This window comes from Siphateles boraxobius, unplaced genomic scaffold (assembly GCF_051911475.1).
Source record: "Siphateles boraxobius isolate OS27281-9 unplaced genomic scaffold, OSU_SipBor_1 6, whole genome shotgun sequence".
Lineage (NCBI taxonomy): Eukaryota > Metazoa > Chordata > Actinopteri > Cypriniformes > Leuciscidae > Siphateles > Siphateles boraxobius.
The window spans coordinates 37743659-37771371 of record NW_027509186.1 but is presented as its reverse complement, the minus strand read 5'-3'; the positions used below and the strand labels follow the sequence as shown (position 1 = coordinate 37771371).

Genomic DNA, 27713 nt, shown 5'->3' with positions numbered 1-27713 from the left:
TTTATTTTCAATAATATTTTTGAAGAAAAAAGTCTATTTATATTTAGTTTAGGACAAGTGTTTTTTACACAGTGACTGCATTTTTTGAATATTGTACATATATTATTTGAAATTTCATAGGTGGGACATGAAATGTCCTCCAATTCTGGAATGATCCATAAAGCAAATACACTATCGTCACACTTATGATTTCAACAGTTTCACCTGAACTGGGTTAATCAACCGTTATCAATACCAACAAAAATATAAATTAAAGTTACCCAATAATAACTTGTTTATGGAGCTATTACATAAAATCAATGTCATAATGCAATCATGCTCATAGATGGGAAAACAGCACTTTTACTTGTATATGTTGCTTGATTTTATGATACTTGCTTGTATTGTAATAAATAAAAGCCTTATTTCTTCTGCGTTTGAGTCCTCGCCTCATCTCCACCTGACACTCTCTTGTCTCACTATCCTGTTACTGTTACGTGTAAGATATAGGGAAAAGAGTTTTTCTCCGTTTTAAGAAAAAAAATTATATGATGTAGGATCATCAGGTGGAGATGAGGCGAGGACTCAAACGCAGAAGAAATAAGGCTTTTATTTATTATAAAAATAAAACAAAAACAAACAAAAAGTACCCCGAGGGGGAAAACATGACTTGACCACAGTAAGAACATCACAAGGGTAAAAATACCACGTACAAATGACAACGAACCAGCACAGGACTGCAAACACAAGGAGAATAAATAGGGAGCAAACAAGGCAGGTAACAGGTAACAAGATGGGAGGGGTTAGACAATGACAGGAGAGCACATGACACAAGGAAAACACATGACAAGCCATGTGCTCACACAAAACGAGACATGAACACGCAGCCAATGAGAACACTCATAAGCCACGTGTTCACACAAAACATGACAACAAGCTGTGTGCTACACAGCACAAGACAAAACATGACATGAAAGCATGCGGCCGATGTAAACAAGAACTGCATGCTACGCTCATCCTGTGCGCTCACAACAGAAAACAATCACGCGGAGCATGGACGTCCGAATCCCGACACAGAACAAAACCAAACTAGACGGACGTGCCGGGATCCAAACACCACCACGCCCCGCACATGCAACAAGGCACGTCGACAAGTGAGTGCACGGCTCGAGCACGCTCTAAACCGCGCACTCAGACAAAGACAAGACAAAACCAGGAGTGTCAGAGCTCTGTCACAAAACCAAGAATTGAATTAGACCAGGGGTTTTCAAATTGGGTGAATGTGAGCCTCCCCTTACAGTAGATATAAGGACAGCCGAGACCCCTCCTTCCCGTCCGCCTGCCCTAACACACACACACACACACGCCTCTGCAGTGATGCCATCTTTTGTGTGTTCCAGGAAATGATGAGTTTCAATAAAAACTGATCAAATGTAAATATTTTTTTTAATATTGTATTTGAAGACATTTTATTTCCGAAACTTTTTTCATAAAAAGTTGTGCATTCATAAGCGATTCTTTGCAACAGCAAATAATTTCCAACTTCATGCAAGCCTAATTGATGCTACCTTTAAAATCACTGAACTTCAGTAGGCCTAACCAGAAGTCAACAAAACATGCTTAACATGTGTTATGCAATGAGTAGCAGTGTTTCTTTTGTGACTGCAAATCATCACGCTTCCTCTCAAAAAACTCAACTGGCTTGTTCACTAAATTCGTTTGCTTAGTTTCAATGTGACGCCGAAGTTTGCATGGTCTCATGCTATCATTGGCTAGCACCTCCTTGCAGACCACACACTGTGGCAGAGGTGTGGAGAGAAACTGCACAGACGGACTTATCTGCTATGGAACCATCTAGTTACTAGACAGAAGTGACAGAACCCTGATAGAAAGAGATAAATTAGACTAAATTAAATAGAAATTTAATTTAACAAATCACTCCTACTATTGAAGTCAATGGCTATCGTCAAATGTTTGGTAACCCACATTCTTCAAAATATCTTCTTTTGTGTTCAGCAGAAGAAAGAGACTCATACAGGTTTGGAACAACTTGAGTTTGAGTAAATGATGACAACATTTTTATACTGGGTGAACTATCCCTTTAATACTACTGTTTTCATTTGGAGTGGACTGTTTTTTTGGTTTATTGCTGAGTGTTTTCTGCTGTTTTATGTTTTTTTTGTAGAGTCTATTTCTGCCGTTTTCACATTTTAAAATTATGCAATTTGCTTGATTTATGAAATGTCCTGTTTAATGCCTTACTGTTTGTTTTCATATCCTTTCATCTGGCACAATGCATAAAGGCAATAAACACTTAAATCAGTCTTATTCCTGGATTCTCTTTGTATGTTTGTTTACTATGGGGTCATAAAGAACATTATAAAGTGACATGAACTGTTATTTACTATTATACTATAATTATATTATACTATTATTTTTAACATTGTGGAAACACTTTTTTGGTTCTTTCTGGCACCTTTATTTTTAAGGGTGTACAGTGTGTCAAAACAAGATAAAAAATAGAGCTGAGGTAAGATATATATATAAAAAAAATCATCATAATAATTGATTCTGAAATGTTGCCATAGCATGTAGCTACTACACATTCAACAGTTCAACCAGCTCACCATAACCTGTTTTCACCACTTTTATTAATCATATGCATTGTGAATTTATAAGTCATGATCTCAAGAGACGTAGCCAAAAACTGATGAGGATTTGTTCAAATTTGGGCTGATGGATTGGAAATAATTTTATCCAGGATAAAGAATAAACATTATAATATTAAACATTGGAGAGTTCAAACATCTTTATCCAAGCTGAACTATAAGGTGACGCACTTCAGCTTCATTCACAGTGGAAGACGTACTCGGCCTCTGACTGATCACCTGAAGGAAAAGGAAGATGTTCACATTCGTATAACATTGGAAACCTGTACATTGATTAAACCTGAATAAACAATGTGCATCACTTGATCAAAGCATTCAACACTGGCATAATAAATCTTACTTGTTTGGTAGTAATCGTACACTTTAATCACAGCTGGCTTGAGATTCTTCACTTGAAGAACCTGTTTCGTTTCTATCTGGTAATTCACTGGAATATTTTGTGGGATCTGCAGGAGGAAACAAACTCATCAGTCATGGACATAATGGATAAAATGTTTATGAATCGGCCTAAGACATAAAATCATACGAGTGTTGCAGTTTTCTCACCTCCTTCAAATATACAATGACATGATCATCTTTAGAGTCGACCCGTTCCACAAGGTTTCTGTACGTTCTGGAAGAAGTTTTAAGCTGTGGGGAAAAAGTGCTTGTTAATTTCTAAAAAGATGAACTCTAGAAATGTTTACACATTTTGTGATGAATCACTCAAACGCACCATTGATGTATCAGCTGTGAATCCAGATAAGAGTTTGATATCCACAATGACCATGTTAGTCCTTTCCTGTAGACCATCATATCTGGAAAAAAGCAAATGAAAAGGTTCTTAAATGCCTCATATAAATGTACAAATAAGAGAGAACAAAAGCCAGTGTAATTAACAGTGGTGGAGTAACGAAGTAAATGTAATTCATTACTGTACTTAAAGGTGCAGTGTTTTATTTTTAGCGACATCTAGCGGTTCGGCTGCGAGTTGCACTAAGGGATCAGCCCACTGCTCACCCCTCCCTTTCGAAGAAGCTACGGTGGCTAAAGTTGGACAAACATATTGTTGTCAGGAGACAGCAGAGAATAGCCAGAGTAAGCCAAGAGTGTGTAATATTGTCACTGTTTCTGTACCACTGTCCATTATAAACCACATCATGGATAAAGTTTACAAAGCCACAGTCAGGTGAGGATCAAGGGTCTTAATAAAAATTATTATAATAATTTTTATCAGCTGATTGTCTCATAAACGTAACCAGCACATTTCCCCCCACATAGCAAACCCATAATACAGCGAGGGAGAAGAACCACATGAAACTATGCAACTATATATTTTTCTAACAGGGTAGTAAAAGTTTAGCTGGCTTAATATGAGCTGTTACTGTGGCGGAGCTGGTTAAAGCGTAAAGCCTTGTTTAAACTCGACGCGTCTGCTTGAGCCCAAAGGTGTGCGCGGCAAAAATGACATGACTGATTCACTGTTGACGCACGAATTAACACAAAGTGGTCAAGCGTCAAACTAGACGCTCCAGACACGAATTTGACGCGCTATTCGCGTCCGGTGTGAATGCATAGTAACAGCGCGCGCGCCTCCGCATCTCCTAGACACCATTTACCACACACAATAGGCTTTTTTTCTCTGATTTTGAAAACTCTTCACGATCGACTTAAAATGCTTCCAAGATCGACTTGTCGACCGCGATCGACGGGTTGGTGATTCCTGTAACGTTACTGTTTTAAGGTCAATGACAAGAGTACTAATTAGCTGTCTCACGAACGTAACCAGCACATTTATCCCCACATAGCAAAGCTATAACACAGCGAGGGAGAAGAACTAAGTTACATGAAACAATCCAACTACATATTTTACACCACTGACAAGGCAAAAGTCACTACTCACGGTGTTTATGGCTAGCTTCTAGCTTTCTGCTTTTCTTCTCTTTCAAGGTAGTGACGAAACGCGCTCTGTAGCGCTGTTTGTTCGCTGTCGGCTACGGTAGAAACATGACGTCACAATATGTCGACCTTCATAGAAGGGGATTCCCGCGGTTATGTAGATATAAATGTCTCATTCTAAGGTAATAAAAACATTACGGTTTATTAAGTAAGTTCTTTATACACCACTGAAAACATAGTTATGGATGTCATATTGCATTTCTGTTAATAGATACTCAAAATTTTTACACATTGCACCTTTAAGTAGCTTTTTTGCGTATCTGTACTTTACTAAAGTATTTAAATTTGGGGAGACTTTTACTTTAACTCCACTACATTTCAAAGTCACGTGATTCGTGTAGCTCTCAATAGTTCCAAACAAATCGCGTTGCCAATGATTTTAAGGGGGGCAGAGAGGAGCATGTATGTGTGTGTGTGTGTATATATATATATATATATATATATATATATACACGTATATACACTATGGGAACAGTCCCCTTCCCTCCAAAATTAAACACACAAAAATGTATTCAATTCCAATATATATATATATATATATATATATATCTGACTAATTAATGTCATTTTGTTAATAGATTGGTGTGCCAAGAGTGACATTAGTCTTCACGTAGACTGAGTTAAAGGGTAAGTTCGGCGTTTTAGAAGTAAAGCCCTGTTTTAAGATTGTTTCTGATTAAATCGAACGGTTAAGATTAAAATTTGGACACATGCTGCTGTCCCGAGAATTTTAGTTTTTTTTTGTTAGCACCCCCCCACCTATACAATGGTTTCATAGGGGCACTGGAACAATCATTCATATAAACGCATTAAACTTTAGTTTACAAAGACGTGAAACTCACCGAGTGGACTGAGGTGTTCACTGATATGCTCACGCAAAAATCGCTGCAAAAGATGCTTTCCAACAGGTTTTATCGTAGTTTTTGGAAGAATGTCCGGTTGTGAGGCGTTTGGAAAAATAGGTCCACAGTTTTACAACGAATGGTAAAACACCTGTTGGAAAGCATCTTTTGCAGCGATTTTTGCGTGAGCATATCAGTGAACACCCCAGACCACTCGGTGAGTTTCACGTCTTTGTAAACTAAAGTTTAATGCGTTTATATGTAGAGGTAAAATAAAGGTAGATATCGATATTTATGTGTGGCATCGCTGCACCGTATCGTTAGACGTTTGATAGATGCATCGATCCATATCGATCTATTGTTACAGCCCTAGTAAATTCATAAGTCAACAACATTTCTGAGTATTTTCTCCTTAAAACTGCAGTGAACCAAAGACAGTCTCAAAAACACGGTCTGACGTCACAAACTACCTTGTAACCAATCAGATCAACGTGTGAACGTCAACAAGTGGAAGTGAGTGGAGGCGGGGCTCATTTGCATATTCATAGAACCGCGTATACTAAATGAGGCAAGATAAAAATAGAGTTACATTCAAGCTGTTTTAAGGCATGAAGGAAAAAACATTTAAATGTCATTTTGGTGATCAAAGATGAGTTTTAAGGGATACAATTATTGACTACAGGGGGACTTTAAATACAAATTCTCTTACTTGACAGTGAAGTTCAAAATGAAATTTTGTCCCAATGTTTTGCAATCTCCCTCAATCTTGGCATCAATGCTCAAAGTTTTAGCTTCAGTAGGAGTGGGAATGTTGTAGAACTGAGCCATCTGAGAGAGTCAACACAAACAAAAACACATTCATAAATCATCTAACAGCAGAATAATGCCAGGAGAGAAAGTGTGTGTGAGTAAATGAATCTGAACGCACTACAGACCTGCACAGACACACAGGTTGAGCCCTTCACTTCAATGGTGTATTTGGCTGGAAGTTTCTGCAGCTGCTTCTCCTGGTACAGTAACTTGTTGTCCTGATTGACATCAAAGTGGTGAGTGTCTCCTGCTGACTGTACCGTCACTGTGCTGGGGCCGTCAGAGCTGAACACTTTAGTAGCGTACATAGACAGAGCCTGAAGAGCCACTACTGTGTCCTGGGAAATACATGTGTTCAGTAATGCCACTTTTACTCATTTACACCAGCAATAATGACAAGTAATTTGGTGATGTCAAATTGTAAAGAAAGACAATTTGCCTGCACACATGTATATTCAAATGCACATACCTATAGACTAAACACGTGATATGCATGTGCACGCCATCACCGTTTTCATGGATTAACGTTTTTGTTGTTTACACAGAGATGAAAAAATTAAAAACTTGCACCTTGGAGCCTATTTCAAAGTTTGCGTTCTTGAGCCATCAGGCACTGTTGTTGTGCAAACGGCCGGAACGCATTACAATTTTTTGGTTAAAACAGTGTCGTGTAAGCGGCCCCTAAGTTAATAACTAATGATATGTGCAATGGAAGTGAATCAATCAAAAACTTAACTAACTTTAGCTGGACAATAACTAGAGCTGCTGTAAAGCCAAAACAATCTCTGTTCCATTAATTTCCTATTACCACTGTAAAGCTGCTTTGAAACAATCCATATTGTTAAAAGTGCTATATAAATGAAGGTGACTTGACAATAATGTGTTTGATTGGAGAGGTTTGAGTAACCTGTGTGGAGGAGAATCCTCCATAGGCATTCTGCTGTTTGACAAGCCAGTTGACAATCCTGTTAGCATAGCTCAGATCAACTGTAGTGACTGAATCTGCAGTGAGAACAGCTAGCAGCACATATGAGCTGATCTCCACTGCCAGAGAATCAGAGTCATCAGCAGAGCCAGACTGAGACCAGTGGAGATTAGAGCCTTAAGGACAGAAGACACACGACACACGCGTAACTCAAGGAGCATGATAAAAAACAAACAAACAAACAAACAAACAAACAAACTAGGTAACACTTCAGAATACTGTTCCATCATTAATGAATAACTACACAGAAACAAATAAGTAACACATTATTAACATTCTATTAACTAATATTATTACACGGATCTGTGGAATACTTTAGTCTGATTGGTCAATAGCACCATACAGAGGTATGTTATTGCCTGATAACAACCGCTGAAAACAGAAACACAGGCTCATTCGGCTTACTGAAATCAGCAACGCTATACGCTTGCTAGGAATGGTTTTTCTTCATGGAAGTTTTGCTTTGGTGAGCTAATAAAATATTACAACTCAATCGAATCAATATTTTGTGTACGGTTATTTTATTATGCCATCCAGTATTGTGTACTCGCTCTCTCTTGTTTTATTCAAACGCAGATGCTGCCATTTTGCAACTATTTTTTTGTACATGTCAGGGTTCTCTCACTTCTGTCTGGTTTTATCTTAGTTGGTGACAGAGCTCTGACATTCCCGGTTTGTCATGTTCTTGTGTTCTAGTTCTGTTTATTGTGAGCACATGGCTTGTCATGTGTTTCCTTTGTGCCATGTGCTCTCCTGTCTATTGTCTAGCCCTCTCATCTTGTTATCTGATTATTGTTTTATTTGTCCCACCTGCCCTTCTCGTTACCCTCCTTGTTTGTTCCCCTATTTAGCCTCTCTGTGTTTGTAGTCCTGGGCTGGTTTGTTGTCCAAGTTTCCTGTTCCCTCGTGTTTCCTGTTTCCGCCTGAATCCTCTCTTGTTTTACCCCACAGGGTAGTTTTGTTTATAGTTTGTCTTTATTTTGTTATTATTTAATGAACACCACCTTTCTCTGCAATTGTATCCTCGTCTCATTTTGGACCATCCCGTGACAGTACACTGTTGGATTATTAGACAATGTACATCCAGCCGGTTGTTATCTCAGAATAAACCCCCTGCAGGCTCACGCAAGACCTTCCTGATCACCCTGTCGGGTTTATTCTGAGATAACAACCGGCTGGATGTATATTATCCCTTACTTAACTAACAAGAAACTCTGAGTAATGAATAAGTAAGAAATAGTTGAATGTGGTAGTTCACTATTAGCTAATCAGTAACTACTACTTTTTCACAACTCAGAGAGGACTACAAATAAACTACTGTATACAGGTTCATAATTAATTTTAATAATGCATAATGTATAATATCAGGTAATGGTAATCCACTAGTAATTACTCAAGTGTTACTACATCCTTCTAGAGGAACTAATAATAATTTGGATCAATCTTCTAAACTGAAGATCATGGGAACACTCTAGTAATGACTAAATTGTTACCAAATCAATGGCAAGGAATTACTATTCAAAATCGTACAAAAATCTCAAAAGCTGACAATGACTTCATAATTACTAGAAAGTTACCATGCTTTTCACTTTAGAATATTGATCCAAATTATTAGTAGTTCCTTTAGAAAGACGTAGTAATGCTTGGGTCATTACTAGTGGGTTACTGTTACCTTATATTATAAATTATGCAACATTCATGTTAATTATGAGTCTGTATATAGTAGTTCTTAGTAGTTCTCTGGGAGGTATGAAAAAATAGTAGTTACTGATTAGCTAATGGTGAACTACCACATTCAACTGAGTCATATTACTTACTAATTGGTTAATCAGAGTTTCTTGTTAGTTAATAGTAGTTACAAGAATGTTAATAGTGTGTAACTCATTTGTAGTTATTCATTAATGATGGAACAGTATTGTAAAGCGTTCCCTAAAACAAAAGTCATAAAAGACAACAGAAAGTCATTAGAAACAAACCTCTTACCATCTGAAAGAGCAACATCCTCCAGTTTCTTGAAAAGCTGCTGTCGAGTGTCCGTGTCCCGAGCGAGACTGAAAGTGTAGGCGAGCAGGGCAGTGGTGTATGTGTTTCTGACATCCTCAATGACGGACCTCAAGCATGACAAACCTTTACTGACGACAGGATCCTGTGACAAAAAAACAACAACAGAGGAACAGACTTCTGTGAGTGTCATTCTTCTATGAGTTTATGCCATGTTTCCTATAGTGAACTTACAGTGACTGGAGTTTCCAGTTCAAGCAATGATGCCGTAATGTAGGCAGTCATGGTCACATCATCATTCACCCCACCCTGGAATATATAAGAAATAAAGGATAAATAAAGCAGCACACTCAAACCACTGAAGGAAAGTTCATCTAAACAAACTGTGACGTTGGCTTGAGAAAGACTGAATAAAGACGATAGATAGAGAGATAGATAGAAGATGACAGACCTTCATTCTGTTGTTGAACAGTGTTCCCTGTTGGATAAAACAGCCGTCTGAATCCCGTCTGCTTATTAACCAGTTCTTTGCACTCTGAATAATTTTTGGATCAATAAATATGTATTTCTCTGCTTTTCCAAAGGACCTCAGCACAAAGGCAGTCAACCTGATTGTGTGAAATATATAATTCAAAAAAATGTCATCAGGTGTTTCAATGAATTCCATCCATCATAAATCTCAAAACAAATCATTTGAACTAAGACAATTTTTTAAATGTGTTTTTTTAAAAGTGAAAATATATTTACCATGTATTCCCTTCACCACGACCAAATGTGGTGTATGATCCATCCAAATGCTTGTAGTTCATTTGTCTCTGATATCCTGTTTAGAGTGATAATGGTTAGCACTTCAACAGTTTGTTTGACTCAATGTGACATTCAGGTGTGTTGAATAATGTTTAATTTGGTATCAAACCGTCTCAGTGTTTTCTTGACATGATTTTGTCTCTCACCGCCCTTCAGGAAGCCTGTGGCTGTTTCTCGGATGGCCGAGGTGAGCTGATCCGTGTTCTCCAGATACTCCAGAATGTAAATATTGGGAGAAAGAACAGCCATGTTTTGCTCTCCACAGCCGTACGGCATCCGTAATAATCCGTGAAGGTTCTTCAGTGCACAACCCAATATGTCGCCTGTAAACCATACACAAATGACACTCACTACATTTTATAAGTCCAAAGCCAATCTCCTCATTTCTGCTCGTGTTTGTAAACTTTACCAATGACTGAAACAGAGGATCTGGCTGATCCCTCTATCACATCTTTAGGAAGAGTCAGAGCCACTTCCTCTGAGAGACTGTCACCTATGAACCAGACAGACAGAAACACATATCAGTAAACATATCAATAAAATTAACATTTTATTACCATCTGTGAAGTCCCAATAATAATAATAATAATATAATCACAAACAGGAATTACATCAATTATGTAATTCAAGCACTTTGGAAAAAGGGAGAAAATAACCACAATTTCTAAATTTGGCACAGCTGAACAACTAAACTACAGTTGTCATGAAAGGCTGACAAATGTCATCTTTCTCAACTAAAATGTCCGATACATATGAGTATATTTTGGCTACTGTATACTTTAGCTCCCTCTATTGGTCCTCAAATTTGGTGTGTCCTCAAAATGTCCTCTATGCAATGTGTACTTATATTAATGAAGCTGGAGTTTGTGTTAGAAGATAAAGAGGGTTCAGCATTATCAGCGCTTGTACACCAAAACATATGAAATATTTACAGACTAACCCTTTGGACACAGTAACCAGCTGTGAGTCTCTGTCTTTTCAGTTCCTTCCGCCTGCAGGATAAATCAACACATCAACACATCCTACATAAGCAGCATTAAGATCATGGGTAAATGGTGACGTGCGCTGACCTGTACGAGCAGACTTCGTGTGACCGTGTCAATGCGTCCTCTCTCGGGGACGCTCACAATCTCATTGTCACACACAGTCTGGGACGCCTCTGCCTCTGCACTGACTGTAATGTTCAAGACTCCTACAACACAAGACATATATACGTGAAGATACAACAGATGCAGAAACAGTTTCCATTACCCTTCAAATTGCGCAAACTGAAAATTGCAAATTTAAAATACGCCCAATGGAAACACATCCATTTCGAAAAAAACTCACATTCATTGGTAAAAACGTTTTTACGCTCGCATGAGTTGGTGTTTCAAGCAATTCGAAAAAGGAATATTTTGGAAAATGCAAAGGAAACAGTTTTTTCACATAACAGTTTTAGTCGCATAACATTGGTTAACGGAAACGCTATAATTTTGCAATAGTTTTTTATCGATATTTAAAAAACATTTGCAAAACTTTTGTGCAAATCTGAAATGGAAATGCTGCTACTGATTCAGACTGGAAAACTCACCAAGAACCGAGGGAGTGAGGATCCATTTAAAGGTTTTTCTTCCATTAGCACATAGACAGGATGAATACTGATCATCAGAGGAGGCTTCGAGAGTGTAGTCTGAGGAAGAAGCTGGAGTCACTTTAACCTGTCAATCAAACACACATGATTAGTGGCATATTTGATATGATTTGATTAGACTGCGTCTGAAATCTCACCATGATGCACTTGGACAGATAATTGAAGACAGTGGCCTTCAGCTCAAAGATCTCCCCACGGATGATGGAGTAAGGCAGAGAGAGCTCTAGGAAGAAGGGCTGGAAAACTGTCAGCTGAGCCGGAGGAGCTAGACCCAGACCTTCAGAGGACAAGCAGAAGACCTCCGTCTCCCAAGAGGTGATGGTGTCAGGAACCGAGACAGGAACCTGAGCGGATCCAGAGTCCCTGTGGAGGAATTACAACAATAGGTATTTTTGATTCTGACCCAGCCATTTTTCCTGTAATAAATAACAATATTCAGCACACAGATGATGAAAAAATGGATTAAGAATCTGAAAAGCAAACAAGGTATTTTCTGTCCTGTGGGGGAGAATGGAGGAGATGATGTATTAAATATAAGATAAATATGATGTTAAATGTACTGATTATGCTTCAAATACCCCACTTCAGCAAGTTCCCAGATCCACGTTTCTGGAAAGACAGTTCGAATCGTCATTGCAGAATCAGTTCTATCAAATAAATCCTCTTCTTTATACCTGAAATTCGGATTTGGCAGGGAAAAATACACTGGAGAAAAAAAAGTCATATTTTACAGTTTTAAGTGATATGTATGTGAAGTCAAACATGATCAATTCTATATCCAGTCATAAGTGAATAGAAAATGGAAGGCAGTTCATTATTTTAATACACATATTTTCACATATTTTAAGTTTTATAGATTGGTTTTTCTTACCAATATTAACACTGATTCAAAGTACACTAAAACACACCCAAAAACTTTGTCTTTTCATACTACATCTCTATTATTGTGGAATTGTGCGAGTTTCACAATTTCACAAATTGAACATATTTTATTTTTTGAAATATAGAACAAGCACCAACATATTAAAACATTACAGCTTGGATTGTAATAACAGTACATGTATACCTACCGTTCAGACACTCAGCGACTCCCACAACCAAATTTGTTGCCATCTTCAGTCCCACTTTCTGTCAAATGATAATAATGAACCAGAATAAAAGTCATGAAAATACAAATTATTTTTAAATATAACCAAGAGGTATATTTATGCATTTACGTATATACTTTCTCAATCATTATCTACTGCACTGCCACAAATATAATCCAACTGTTACCTTTATGGATTCAAGAGTTTTGTCTATCATCATAAGCACAAGCAAACACTCCTCATCTTCAACAGTCTTAGGGTAATTTGACCACGATTGCACTGGCAGCAGGTTGAAGATCTGTGACGGGATCATGTTCACACACAATCAGTATGATTTCTAAATAGCACATGTATTTCCAACAAAACTTTCCATTTTGGTGAGAAAGAATGAAGATTAATGTTAAATTTCCTGAGATCAAGATGTTAGCTGATGGATCATAGCAGCAATAAGTAAAGTCTGTTATCATTAGATTCACACTGTAGATTCCCACTATGAAGACACATTTAATCAACACTGAATCTTAAAGCATGTACACCTTGTCAGCATCCAGACGTTCTCCTGACTTCAGGATCAGGACGCTCTGATCTACAGCACCGAGGCCACACAGTGACCCAGGCTGAGCTGAGAGCTGGAGAGTGTTTTTCTCACCAGGAACTGCTTTACCAGGAGAAAACTGCAGAGATACCTGTGACATACAGGGAATAGGATTGATTTTAGAATTGAATCAGTAATACAGTTTAAAGAGGCTCATTTCTAAAGCTACAAATGCATACCTTGTTTTTGAAACACTTTTCAATGTCGAAATTTTTGCTACTAGCAATAACAATTTCACTGGGCAGAACACAGTACGCCAGAATCTGTATTACAGGAGCCAGATCTGCACTAATAGACAGTTTGAACGACATTGAGCCCTTTGCTCCATCATAAATCTTCACTTCAACCTTCTCATATCCATGATGAACAATCACTCCTCTGGACAAGACCTGAAACAGACAGATGACACTGTGATAACAAACTGACTAATGCAGGCACATAATAATGTTAAACAAAAGCATCTCTGTAAAGATGTACACACTGCACATGTTCTCACCATATAGACGATGTCAGTTTTGAAGTTTTTAATTGCCTCTCCAAAAAAATAATACTTGATGGTGGCTGTAAACTCAGAGTCACACTTTAATGGTTGCTCTGTATTCTCTATAATCAATTCACTTCGTGTTGGGGGCCGGAAGAGCTGGACTGTTTTTTTATCAGCAACGATGTAAGGCATGAGTCGCGAGATGCGTTCATAATCATGGACCTTTTGATAGACACTTGCCTGGATAACAAAAAATCGGAAATAACTAATGTTACTAAACTCTTCAGGCAATAGAGAAGGAAACTAAGTGAACACAATCTCTCTTACTATTAGATTAATATCACTTTTAGAATGACTGGATGTATTAAGAGAGAAGTTGGCCAGTCCATCGCTGTCTGTAGTGAGATTTAGGAGCAGTTTTGGGGACCAAGTGTAACCCTCAATAAGGTAAACCTTTTTGTTTTGAATTGGTGCACCTTTGAAATTTGAGAGTTTTATCTGTTGAAAATAAGATTTTGAAGGAATAAATTAAGAAATAACTCCGTACATTTCAATGGTGTTAAACTGAGACAAACAGACTTACTTTTCCTTCAATAACTGATCCATGTTCATATGTTTTGGGCAGGTCAGTAAATGCGACTTTACCAATTTCATAAGTGAGAGATACAGATTCTGATTTTGTCATGGTGATCTCTGTAAATAGTAAAAACATCTACATAAACATTTATTCAAATAAAAGTAAAAGGTCAAACATTGAGCAATTCAAGAAGTTTATGTAACAGGGATTTGACCAAATCGAACCGCTCACCTGTTCCTTCTTCTGTAACCATTGCATCAACACGAAGAGATTTCCGTATTGCATCATTTAGTTTGGCATTAAAAAAGACTGATGTATCTAAGGTATGGATGGCACAGCCTGTCTTTTTTATCTATTTATAATGAATGAACACAAACATAACTTTTAACCGAAGAGTGATATAATTAGATAAATGTAGGAAATATAATGTACTGTGTTTCACATACCTCAATGGTTTCCTCTAAACACGCTGTGTCAAGAGAGAAAAAGGGGCGCCGAAAATTACGGCACACTTTCACCGATGATTTACCAGGTACAGGCTGTCCATAAGTGTATCTGTGAAAAAGGTACAAGCAACTGATCTACAGCTAGAGTTAAAAAAAAAATGAAATAAAGTGTGAATGGAAGAACACACTGCTCTCTTAATGCAGGAAACAAAAAGAAACCACTCACTTTCCGCAAACCTCAATGATCAGTTCCAATTCTTCAACATTTAGTTCATTTGGTTTTTTTACAGTAACTTCAAACTTAGGTAAAACTAGAAGTCAAAAGGCAGAAATCAGAGTTATTAGTACTCAAATTATATATAAAAAATGAAAATACAAACATGTTATTGAAATTCTTCCCATGCAACACTGCAAATTGTTTCCTTCCAAGGGAACTCGCGCTGTGTCGTAAGATACTATGGGAACACCTCTGCGTGATTGTGTCTTGAAGCACGTGTGAAATCAGTCCAATGGTGTTAAGGTCATTGGGCGGGTGACGTCACGACCAGAAAGGTATAAAGCACTCCTGAACCAAACAATGTCAGCTTCTGATAGGCTGAAGTTAGTCATGAAGTAAGTAAGTGAAGTGAAGTGGTCTGTGTTACTCTATCTGTCATATTTGGTTTTGTATGTCTATATATCAATATATATTTCTCTCAGGGTCCGGAAGCACGGTCTGCGGTTTCTTCAGTTTCTTCTGCGGTGCTTCAGTTATCTTCCTCTGAGGAGGTTGATGCACTGAGCATTGATGCAGGAGAGTCTGAAGATTTGCCACTTCACTCTCCTGGGTACAAAGAGCTAGTGAAGGTTATCACTCGTGCTGTGTCAAAATAAAATATCAATTGGCCAGCAGAGAAGCAGAACGTTCATCCTAAAAGTAAACTGGATGAACTTTTCCTGTCTTCTCGAAGTGCAACCTCCACGTCGGGCCAGGCATTTTTTCACACCTCAGTGTGGAGATTGTGGAATAAACAATACTCTAGTATATGAGCCTCAGGTTTCGAATTATTCGAATATCCTGGGGCTTAGGCTATGTTTACACGGAAACGATCTGAAGAGAAAATGCGAAAGTGGCGTTGTGTTATCACTTTTTATTCTGCGTTTAGACAAGCGTTGGGGGGGGGGGGCAGATCCGCGTGTAAATAGTGATGCAAAAGTGTGTGAAATTCGATGTAGTATGCACTCCAGGCGGCTAGGTGGCAATGTGAAGCACTGCCACACAACAACACCAATATCTGAGAATAATTTGTACAACTGCTGAAAAGACTCTTGTACGTTTATCAGAGCTGCTAGAGCAACTTGAAGGTCCGACGTATGGAAATAATCCGCCATATTGGTTGTTATTTTCCTGTACTGGCGCATGCCTGTGACGTAAACGCGTACGCGACGAGAGCCACAGTGAGCAGATTTGCGTTTTTACCCTTTAGACGGGAACGCGACGGGGGAGCGTTTTTAAGATTTCCACTCTGGAGGGTGGTTTCACTTTTTTGCGTTTTTAAGCCCCCAAAACGCCGTCGCCGTGTAAACGAAAGGCACATCCGAAAAAATATTTGTAAGTTTTCACCCGGAATCGTTCTTGTGTAAACAGGGCCTTAAAGAGTATGGTTATGGGGTCGATGCCAGTGATGTAGCGGAAATACACGGGGTCCGTATTTAGTACTTGTTTATTTAGATACTCATTTATTTAATAATTTACTTATACTATGACGGGGAATGACGCGTGCAAAATCTAAATCTCTGTCCATCATTTTGTGAGCAATTGTTGATAAAGGAAATTTTCATACAATATTGGGAATATTTACATTTTAAACCATGAAGGCAAGTCAGTGGATATCACACAAGCAATGTGCAAACTTTGCTCTAGAGTTATGGCGGTGAAGAAGTCTCAAACCCCAGTCAATTATTCACTACAGAAAGTAAAGGCAAAAACACCTGACGCTGCATTAACGGTTCATATTCTTTGCTGATAACGGTATATTAATTGATTTCGATTAATTACGTTCGATTTATTTGCACCATGTAAATTGTGCAGCCAAAAGCTAAGGTTCAAAATGTTAACTTTAAAGCAAATCGTGGCTCCAATCAGGTCTGAGGAATGGTTTGTCATGATAGACCTCAAAAATGCATACTTATCCTTCATATCAATCCTTTAAAACCACAGGAAGTTCCTCGGGTTTGCTTTAGGGGCAAAACATACCCGTACAAGGTTCTTCCTTTTTGCCTAGCACTGACAGCTCGCACTTTTTAATGAAATGGCTGGGTGCTGCACCGGCTTCTCTGTGACTCCAGGGAATTTGCGTGTTGAATTACATTGATGATTGATTTATAGTAGCTCATTCAGAGCACATGGCGGTTCAACATCGAAATGTTTTCCTCGCTCATATGAAAGAGCAGGGGTTGAGGCAGAACGCAAAAAAGAGTGTTCTTTCTCCAGTACAGAGAACCACCTTTCTGGGCATTATGTAGCATTCTGTGACGATGCAGGCACGTTTCTTACCTGCACGCATAGATGTTATCCTCTCAGCATTAATAGAACTGAAGTTAGGCCAGTCCCACACTTTCAAACCATTTCAAAGATTGACAGGTCTGATGGCAGCAGCCAACGTAATACCTTTTGGCCTGATATACATGAGACCCCTGCAGTGGGGGCTCAAGACCAGGGGATTTTCCCCGAGGGGCAATCCATTCCACAAGATCAAGGTTACAAGAAGATGTCTTCGTTCCTTGGCAATGTGGAGGAAAACCTGGTTCTTGTCCCAAGGCCCAGTGTTATGACTTCCTTGTCGTCACCTGATGCTTATGACGAATGCTTCTCTCGCGGGTTGGGGAGTGGTCCTGGAGGGCCACTTACCCCAGGGTCTGTGGAAGTGCGTTTTCTGGCTTTAAAAACCTTTCTCCCAGATCTAAGGGGCCATCATGTTCTTATCCATTTAGACAACACACCGGTGGTCGCTTAGAAAAAATCATCAGGGCGTTTCTGCGCTCATGCCCGCTTTACAAACTGCCGCAACAGATCCTCCTGTGGGCCCAGGGAAAGTTGCTGTCACTGAGAGCAGCATATTTCCCTGGACGTCTGAAAAAGGGAGCAGACGTCCTGTCGAGACAAGAGCTGAGGCTTGGGGAATGGAGACTTCACCCCAAGGTGGTGGGTCTTGTATGGAAGAGGTTCGGCCAAGTGGAAGAGGACATATTAGTGTCTTAAGAAACGACACACTGTCCGCTTTGGTTCTCTCTGACTCATCCAGCCCCACTTGTGTTGAATGCCATTGGAACAGGCGTGGCTAATGCTACGCCTGTATGCATTTCCCCCGATCGCTCTGTTCCCGGGAGTTCTGGAGAGAGTTTGCCGGGAGAGTGCCCATCTACTGTTTGCGGCTCCTCTTTGGCCAACTATTATCTGGTTTTCGGACTTGATATCCCACCTGTATGGCACCTCCTGGGAGATTCCGATCAGGACGGACCTTCTGTGTCAGGCTGATGCTCAATATTTAACCCCCATCCAGAGTTATGAAAGTTGTGGGTTTTGCCCCTGAGGGGGCCAAACCCATAGACGCTGGTCTCACAACGGAGCATTAGACCCAGTTAACTGCCCGGTTGTGTAGAGTGCTAGAGTTTCCGCAAGAGGCTTTCTCTACAGGATTATCCACTTCTACACCTAAGGTTTTTTTGGCCTCCATAGCCGTTTACTACAGTCATTTGGGTGGTGTATCCTTGAAAAGCGATCCATTAGTATATCGTTTCTTCCATGGAACCTTGAGGCTTAGGCCTGCAGCTCACAAATGGGTGCCAGCATGGGACTTCGCCTTTGTACTGGAGGGCTTTTCGGCTGCTCCCTTTGAGCCTGTCAAGGAGGTTTAAGGAAAATTTCTGACCTTGAAAGCTTTATTTCTTTTGGACAAGTACAAGTACTCACAAGTAAGTGAGTAATCAAGGTTATCTCTCTTGCTTGTGACTTGTCTGGTCAGTCTTCTCCCTTGGCTGTCCGGACCCATTCTACTAGGATTCTAAAGCATTGCTTTCTGGGGCCTCTCTTCAGGACGTATATGCTGAAGCAGGCTGGTCTCCTCCGCACACATTCGTCAGGTTCAATGACCTTGACCTGGGCGCCACCTCTGGCTCCTAGGTGCTTCAGTCTTAGTTCTATTCCAGACATTATTCACACTAGACAGGCACTGGTCAGTATGGCATAATAGGTATTAACATTCCCATAGTATCATAACTTACAACGCAATGCGAGTTCCCTTTAAAGGGAATGCCTCGGATATGAATGTAACCTCGGTTCCCTGAAGAGGGAACAAGATGCTGCATCGCTCCGCCATAACTTACTTCGCTTCACTTACTTACTTCATGACTTACTTCAGCATATCAGAAGCTGACATTGTTTGGTTCTGGGGTGCTTTATACCTTCCTGGTCTTGATGTCACCCACCTATGACGTCCCGCCACACCATTTGACTGATTTCACACGTGCTTCAAGACGCAATCACGCAGATGTTCCTATAGTGTCGTAACTTATACAGCATCTCGTTCCCTATTCAGGGCACCAAGGTTACCATCATAACGAGTCGTTTTTATGACTTACCATATTTTTTCACTTCAAAATCCTGTGAGATCATCCTGTCACCAATAAAAGCCTTCAGTTTGTACATGCCTTGACGGGCCTCTGGGTTTAATTGATAAGAACGCTGCAAAATCCACCTGGTTGAAGAAACATTTGTCCATTGGCCAACCCGGTTACCTTGACTGTCCTGTTTAATAGCAAAGACACAGTGCAAATATTTTGTGACAGTCAGCTACACATATCCTGACTATCAATGAAGAAATATATAATTACCCTACTGAAAATACAATAATTCCAAATATAACCGGATTTCTGTAGTTTTAATCAGAATTAAAAGGTGTATTTGTTATGACTGCACAGAAGGTTTTGTGTTCTTACCTCAAGAACCACTGAACTATACTGTGAAAGAGCAAATAGGTGTTAAAGATTAACAGCCAAAATGTGTTTATTTATTAAACGTGTATTCAACAATACAAGAGAAAATAAAGATGCAAGATAAACACATCAGACCTGCTGATCAAGGGATGCAAAGTTTGTATCCATGGTAACAACTCTGAAGTTCACTGTAAAATAGAAATGTGTAAAAAAAACTTCACTTTTGATGTCTTCAGCTCTTATGTAAGGGACAATTTCTACAGTCATATTTCTCTCCTGTAACAAAATGTGCGTGTGAAGCGTATTAAGGGTCAAATACAGGGTTGACAACTGTATTCTGCTGCTGGGTGAATGTGCCTTTTGAGCCAAATTTAACAAGCTGTCACATTATTTAGCCATAATGTTACAAAAATATCTGACCAATTTGCACCAGCGGACCAGTTAGAATCAAGTGGGCCTATCCCAGACAGCTATAAGGTTTATCAACGGTTTTTAGCAGGGGTGTCAAACTCCTGGAGGGCTTCAGAGTTTAGTCCACACACAGCTTCAACACATGTTCCTGTAGATTTTAAATAACCATGAAGGACTTGATTAGCTGGATCAGGTACATTTAATAATTAGGGTTAAAGCTTAACTCTGCAGGGCTGTGGCTCTCCAAGAACACCCGTAATCTATAGTATCTCTAGATTTCATATAAAATAAAGTCACTCAGATACTGATATCAAGAGATTTACATATCATATATGTAATTACAGTATTTAGGCTGAACATACATGTTTGAATGTGAGGGGATTGCTCAAACACACACACTAGATGACCATTCTCGTGTTTCCAAGGCTGTTAGACTTCAAAGCTACTCATCCTTAATATCTACTTTTCTTATCTTTTCCTCTGATCCTCTTTTTGGTTACAAGTTTGTAAATCCATTGAACTGCTGGTTTGTGCAACATTTGTAATCTTTGACCTGTGCTGCTACATCAGCTCGTTGCATGATCATTATGTGCTTTACTTATATGTGCTATATCAGCTGTGAGGGTTTAGATGTCAGTGACAACAGCATTATTTACTGAGCTTTAGCCTTTGAGACATTCACAGTTCACCTGTCTGTCCTGGAATATAGATGGGTTTATCAGTCTGGATAAAACACGGATGATGGTAAGGCTTGAACATGACTTTTCTCTCGTCAGTCATCTTGAAATTCTCTCCCTGAAGTTCGACCTTCATTTTCTGCACTGATTCTGCCTCGACCAGAGGAGCCTGATGAGAAATAATTTCCTGTATTCACAACCTGCCACAAACACTAGATGCATTATGACATATTAACATAGTTGATAACATTCATTTTGTGCTTATGTTTTGATGGCAGACCTTGAAGTTAAAGCAGCGATGAAACTCTTTTTCAGCTTTCTCCTGCAGAAGTAATGTGCTCTGGATACCATGAACCAGATGAATGTTCATGACAAGGCTTTCATTGGGTTTGAGAAGACTTGCACACAGTTTGGCCTCAGATCCGGACTCGATCACCGCAGGAAACGTCACAATGAAATATCTGTCCAGAGAAAATGATCATACAATATTGCCTGAGGGGTTAGATATAAGTTGGAGTGTAAATCAATACAGTTAATTTAATATTGATCAATTATATGAGAAGTGAGAATAAAAGAGCAAACTGTGTATTAAGTCTGGTGACTAAATTATTTATTTTTGTATGTTTATTCAGAGAAATATTGTTCTTAAAAATACACTGTCAGTAATTATAAATAATCGTATGCCTTACGTTGTCTTTCAAACAGTAAACATCTGTGCAACACAGATCGGTTAAATAAATACAGGAGAAATCATCAAATAATAATTATAATAGTAACTAATAATTTATCCTCTGAATTTTTTTTTAAAAACTTACGGCCCTGATGTTTTTCCATTGACACAGATCAGGAGGAAAGAGAGCAGAAGGAGCCCTTTCCAACAGCAGCTAATATTCAGAGCCATGATGACGAGCGATCATCCACGGCATGAGATGAACTGGACCGACTCTTTTAAAGGGACTCTCATGCTAAAGGAGGTCCTTCAAAACATGTGTATTGATCATCTGATTAATGATTCAACCATCTAGGCACTGCAGTTCGAAAATGTGCGCTAAATTAGATCTACTAAAGCCTTAAAAACACATTTGCGAAAAATATTAAAATTAATTAATTCCTGTTAATGTTTTTTTTACAGTGCACTCCCCGTAATGTTTTTCAACAGGAATTTACTGTGAATCAGAGAAAAAACAGGACTGGCAGCAGTGTTACCATTATTTCCCTGTTAAATCACCATTTATTTTGTTTCCATTAAATATTGTTAATTATTTTTAGCATAGTAACGTGTACCACTGATTTTTATAGACATATTCTAGTTTGAGTTAATACAAGAATATGCATAATCCATCAGATAACACTTAAGTGAAAGAAAACTAATAGTTCCGTGTTGAAATTAACTTTTTTTTTATCGTAATACACACACTGAAAGGTAAATACTTCCAAATGTAGGCACACATAAATCAGACCAATCACAGAAATATACTGTATATCATGTTCATGCTGACATCTGTGGTCGCTGGACGTAAAATAACAACGGCGTCTGTCTTAAACTAGCAAAGACACTTGCGTTTGGCTTTGCACTGCGTCGGTGCAAGATATATAGGACTCTAAACCTCAACATTTAATGTTCCCTGAACTGGTAAAATTCAGCTAAAAAACTCAAACTAAGGATATACACTGTGACTCCTGGTCACATAAAAATTTTACACATAGGCTCAGATTAATCATGTCTTAAAAAGTAGCAAATACATTCTTAAACCCAAATACATTGTTCATTATAACAAAATACTGAACCTCAACACTTAGTGTCACCTAAACCACTAAAATTCAACATGTATGAATACATTCAAACCAATACTTAACACTTAATGGAACTCTTGATCAATAAATAGCAATACACAAAAAAACACTGTCACTGCTTAGACAACTAACAAAACCTTATTTTAGAAACAGAGCACAAAACAGACAGAATAACATAAAATAATAGAAAGTGTGATGAGTACAATTCATTGAAAGAACAAAGAAAGAATGGCAATAGAGCATGGAAGAGGAGTTCAGCAATTTTAACTTTGAAAGGCAGTTGAGAATGAACATTAGAATGAATTTCCCCAGCCTCCTGAGTCATTGCTGTTTGAACATATGTGTAATGTATACATCTTACTCACCATTTTCATATGAAATCCATGAGCTTGCGCAAGAGGCTGGCGACGTGTGAATTGACAGTTCTTCTTTTTTTCCCCTTTGCAGCCTTTGTCCCTTTTTCTGGGTTTACACCCACAAAGCCTCTGAAAAACTATACACTGGTTAAAAATCTAGTAATTCACACAGACTAACAGCACAACAAAGACAACAAATGTACATGAACTATCCTCAACATGCACTATCTTCTTGCCTCTGTGAATATTGTAAGTTGCACTAAAACTTTCTAAATCAAAGTTAATTGCTAAATCCCATCACCAGACCTGTTGAAACCATGCTTGAGCCACAGCTAGGTGAGAAAAAATGCAGGTGTTAACAGACAATATCTTACCTCTGGATGAATTCAAGCATCCAGGCTGCCTCCTCTTGGTACTGTACGTTAAACGTGTAAAAACTGGAAAAAAAGACGCCAGCCCTGTCACAAAGGTGGACTGGATCCCTTCGCAAAAGATTTGGCCCTCAAGGATGAGCATCCAGCGCTGGAAGTGGCTTCCCGTTTCTCCTGAAAAAGAAATGTTTTAACTGTCAAATTTCTGTTTTAGTTTTCATTTTGAATACAGTTTAGTTTGATACCATTGAATTCACTACATACAACACTAAAGCCAACTGTCCTATCTAAAACCAACTTACCAAGAAGTATCAGACGAGGAGTTGCAGGTATAGAGAGTGAACTCTCAAGTGGCATATCCCTAGGACATAGAACAAATTAAACACAATATTAATGACATAAGACTACCACTGAGTGAGATAGATAGATAGATAGATAGATAGATAGATAGATAGATAGATAGATAGATAGATAGATAGATAGATAGATAGATAGATAGATAGATAGATAGATAGATAGATAGATAGATAGATAGATAGATAGATAGATAGAATGAGAGATGGAGAGACAGGAAGAAATAAAGAGAGAGAGGGGGATATAGATAGAGAGATATAGAATAATACAGAGAGAGATAATGATGGATAGATAGATAAAGTGAGACAGATAAAAGAGATAGAGGGAGAGAGTTAGATAGATACGGATGGGATCTAAGAGGGAGAGACAGAGGTAGAAATAGAGGAAGATATAGGGATAGATTGATAGGGAGAGTGATAAAACAGAGAGATACATACAGGGTAGGTAAAGAGAAAGAGAGAGATAGTGAAAGAGATATAGGTAAAGATAGAGGAATAGATAGAGATAGAGGCAAAGTGAGGGAGAGATAGATGGTCAGAAAAATAGGAAAACTCAGTCAAGGAGTCACATTTGGCACGCAGGAGGACAACATGACACGTAAGATCCATTAGCCTAATCGATCTTGGCTGAACAATACTATCCTTATGATGTCTGTAAATATGTTCCTTTAGACCAGCACATTTTTTAAATGTCCTTTGGCAATTAGGCATACAGCAATACAGTACTAAATAGGGGATGTTGCTGTGAATTTGTATGTGCCTCACACAGAGGTGGTTGACTGTTGTCCACAAATTTGGCAAGAAAACATTATGCAAGCCAATTAGACTTATTGATAGATTAGCAGTTAATTACTAGATTAAAGCAAGTACACTCAAAAAAATGATGTGTTGGCTTTACTAAAGTTTTTTACGTAAAAAGGTTCCACCGGTTCCACATAACTGGGTTTCGTTAAACAAACATAATTTGTTCATGTAATGCCGGGCGTACACCAAAGGATTTTCACAGTCCCAGACTAAAGACCGGCAGTCTTTAGGAATCTTACTGGAGTCGCGGCGCGCTACCGTCGTCTCGATCGTTAAATGTGAGGTGATAATCTGCAGTCGGCGACCCGATTTATGCCAGTCTTTCTCTAGTCTTTCATATCAAACATGTTTGATATTATCGCAAGTCTTTAGTCTGAGACTAAAAACTGTGAACCCAAGTCTTTAGATGTGAGCTGATAATCTTATATAGTCTTTTCTAAATCTTTTCAAAGTCTTTAGGTGTACAGAAAGCATAACTTCAACATCATGGAATTCATTTTAAGCGACCAAATGAAACTCTGAGCTGAGTGTTAAATTAAAACTGAAGCAGTGTTAAAGTTACTGAGATAATTAAGTGAATAATTGAGTGATGATTGAGCATTATTGAAGACACCTGATGATAACAAGCAGAATCACTGAAGGAGAAAACCGGAATTTCAGGTCACCATTATGGAGATGAGTGTTTGTTTTAGTTGGGCCCCACATTATTAACTTTATATTTTGTCTGGCTGCTGAATCTGAGTTATAACAGCCGGATAATCAAATAGAAAATGTGATCTGTAGATGTTGGTTGTGTTTTAACATAATCATTATATCACAATCATTTGACCTGAATCACTGATCTCATACAGAAGCCACATTTTGAGTTAAGTTTACATTATGGATTATTGCAGCACTGATTGCAGCACTGCCATTGTAGAGCATACCATTTTTTTAGCCTTTTCAAAGAAATCCAAATGATCAAAACAAAAACTTCTTCAAAAAATCTTTCAATAAAACATTTGTATGCAGGCACACACAGACATCAAAATTTAGCGTATGAATCTCAGCAATGGTGACAAACAGATCATCTCTGAACATAAGCTCATTATTTATTCATGCAGCAATGCATGATGGGAGCCATGAATGAGTTTTGATTGGTGGCACCCAGAATGCACTGCAACATGCTTTATAATTGTCACCATTGTTGAGAATCACAGGCTGATTCTTGATGTCTGTGTGTGCCTACATAAGCTATTTTTTTTAAGTTTCTTTTTGTTTCTTTTTTATTGATTTGATCATTTGGATTCCATTGAAAAGGCTAAAAATGGTATGCTCTACAACTAGGATGACCACCCGTCCAGCGTACCGCGTGCGCGCACAGCGTTTGATGCCCAATTCATATGTCCCGCAAATTCAGACCGTTTCACGCATAATCAATGCTTGCTCAAAAAAAAAAAGTTGTCGCTCTATATATCCTCGAGCCCCAGGCAGCCAAACGAACATTACTTGACAGTTCAACACGCTACTGTTGCCACACCCACGTGACACACCCCTCAGTTGAACTGCTGACTAGGTTGTAGTCAACGTTTTCGTTGTTGTCATGACAGCGCACGCACGTGCATACGACACTGGGAAGGAACTTTTAGATGAGCGCTTTCCAATTCGAAAATAGAGAACAAGATTGTACAAGTAAACAAGAAATACAAGTTCAAGAAGAAACCTGAAGGTAAGAAACCAAGTTATGTAAGACCCCATTTGTCTAAGATGAAGTTTGATTGATTTTCAACATTGTTGGACTGTCTACAGGGGCGCAAACGTGTCACTCTTAGGAAACAGTAACGTTAGCCTTTTAGGTCCAAATATGTCATTGTGTACAAAACAATATGTCATTGTTTTGTATCTTGGCACCTTTTTGTATTGTTGTCACCTTGTGATGGTGATGGGTTTGCACTCCTCTGTCTATACTGGAAAACCATTTGGAAGCTTATCATAAAAATGAATGTTGCTTTAATTCTGTCTCTTATCTTTCTTCCTTATTTGATTCAGATGCTGGTGAAAAAGTTTGATTTCTCCCTCAGAAACATACCCATTGGGCTTATCAGCAGGCGGTCACCCTATCTACAACAGGCAGTGCTGCTATAATCCATAAGGTAAACTTAACTCAGATTTGAGTTCTCTATGAGTTCAGTGATTCAGGTCAAATTATTGTGATATAATGATTATGTTAATACACAACCAACATCATCAGATCACCTTTTCTAATTGATCATCTGGCTGTTATAACTCATGTACAGCAGCCAAACATAATCAAAAGTTAATGATGTGAGGGTCAAGAGCCCAACTAAAACAAAACCTCATCTCCATAATGGTGACCTGAAATTCCGGTTTTCTCCTTCAATGATTCTGCTTGTTAACATCAGGTGTCTTCAATAATGCTCAATCATCACTCAATTATTCACTTAATTATCTCATTAACTTTAACACTGCTTCAGTGTTCATTTAACACTCAGCTCAGAGTTTCATTGGGTCGCTTAAAATGACTTCCATGATGTTGAAGTTGCATGAACAATGTTTGTTTAACGAAACCCAGTTATGGGGAACCGGTGGAACCTTTTTACATAAAAAAGTTTAGTAAAGCCAACACATCATTTTTGGTTCTGAGATATAAATCCTGGGATATCATCTTGAACAGCAGTGTAATCAGGGATGGTACCCTGCATCTGTAATAAAAAGAAAAAACAAAACAAAACAAATGTAAACATTGATCTACAACTCAATGATAATCAAAACAGCAAAAAAAAAAAAAAAAAAAATAGGGTGCACTATTAATACCAATGCAATTAAAAGACAATATCTGTTCACATGGCTAGATACTGCACTAACCCGATCAGTAGTAGCTGTTTTTGCAGGATTTACCTCATTGATAGGCTAAAACCTGCACATAGAATAGTCGCACCAGCATGTCTGGTAGCCCAAACAGCTATAATCCATCAAAGATGAGCAGCTGACATGAATTCATCAAATACAGTCTTAGACCAACTAACGTTATCTAGCATCATAAACAGCTATCAGTAAATAGATTTATGTTAGCCGTTAAGTTAGATTTTCAGGATGAATCTGCTTTAACCAGACACATG

General features: G+C 38.5%; 2 protein-coding genes across 2 annotated transcripts in view; both read right to left on the bottom strand.

The window, feature by feature from the left end:
- Positions 1 to 27713, bottom strand: part of LOC143716530 (uncharacterized) — a 128341-nt gene that overhangs the window by 77145 nt on the left and 23483 nt on the right. The gene's annotated exons all lie outside the window — the stretch shown is intronic.
- LOC143715376 (alpha-2-macroglobulin-like) lies at positions 2613 to 21846 on the bottom strand. Its single transcript, XM_077207107.1, has 34 exons — positions 21732 to 21846; positions 21197 to 21377; positions 20929 to 21085; positions 19964 to 20016; positions 19832 to 19852; positions 19475 to 19640; positions 15081 to 15165; positions 14855 to 14963; positions 14640 to 14760; positions 14415 to 14524; positions 14159 to 14329; positions 13844 to 14071; positions 13527 to 13736; positions 13289 to 13438; positions 12940 to 13050; positions 12735 to 12792; positions 12243 to 12369; positions 11802 to 12027; positions 11605 to 11731; positions 11102 to 11223; positions 10972 to 11023; positions 10441 to 10524; positions 10178 to 10354; positions 9972 to 10047; positions 9676 to 9832; positions 9459 to 9533; positions 9207 to 9369; positions 7146 to 7339; positions 6364 to 6576; positions 6138 to 6256; positions 3364 to 3445; positions 3195 to 3278; positions 2989 to 3094; positions 2613 to 2867 (listed from the first exon to the last, which is right to left on the bottom strand). Exons 1-34 carry the CDS (start codon positions 21815 to 21817, stop codon positions 2827 to 2829), a joined length of 4242 nt encoding a protein of 1413 aa, XP_077063222.1. The 5' UTR covers positions 21818 to 21846; the 3' UTR covers positions 2613 to 2826.

Coding starts and splice junctions, on each gene's coding strand:
- LOC143715376 (XM_077207107.1), bottom strand. CDS start 21,817: ATGGCTCTGAATATTAGCTGCTGTTGGAAAGGGCTCCTTCTGCTCTCT. Junction 12,793..12,939: donor AAACTCTTGAATCCATAAAG/GTAACAGTTGGA, acceptor ATCATTTGACAG/AAAGTGGGACTGAAGATGGC. Junction 9,370..9,458: donor AACTGGAAACTCCAGTCACT/GTAAGTTCACTA, acceptor TTTTTGTCACAG/GATCCTGTCGTCAGTAAAGG.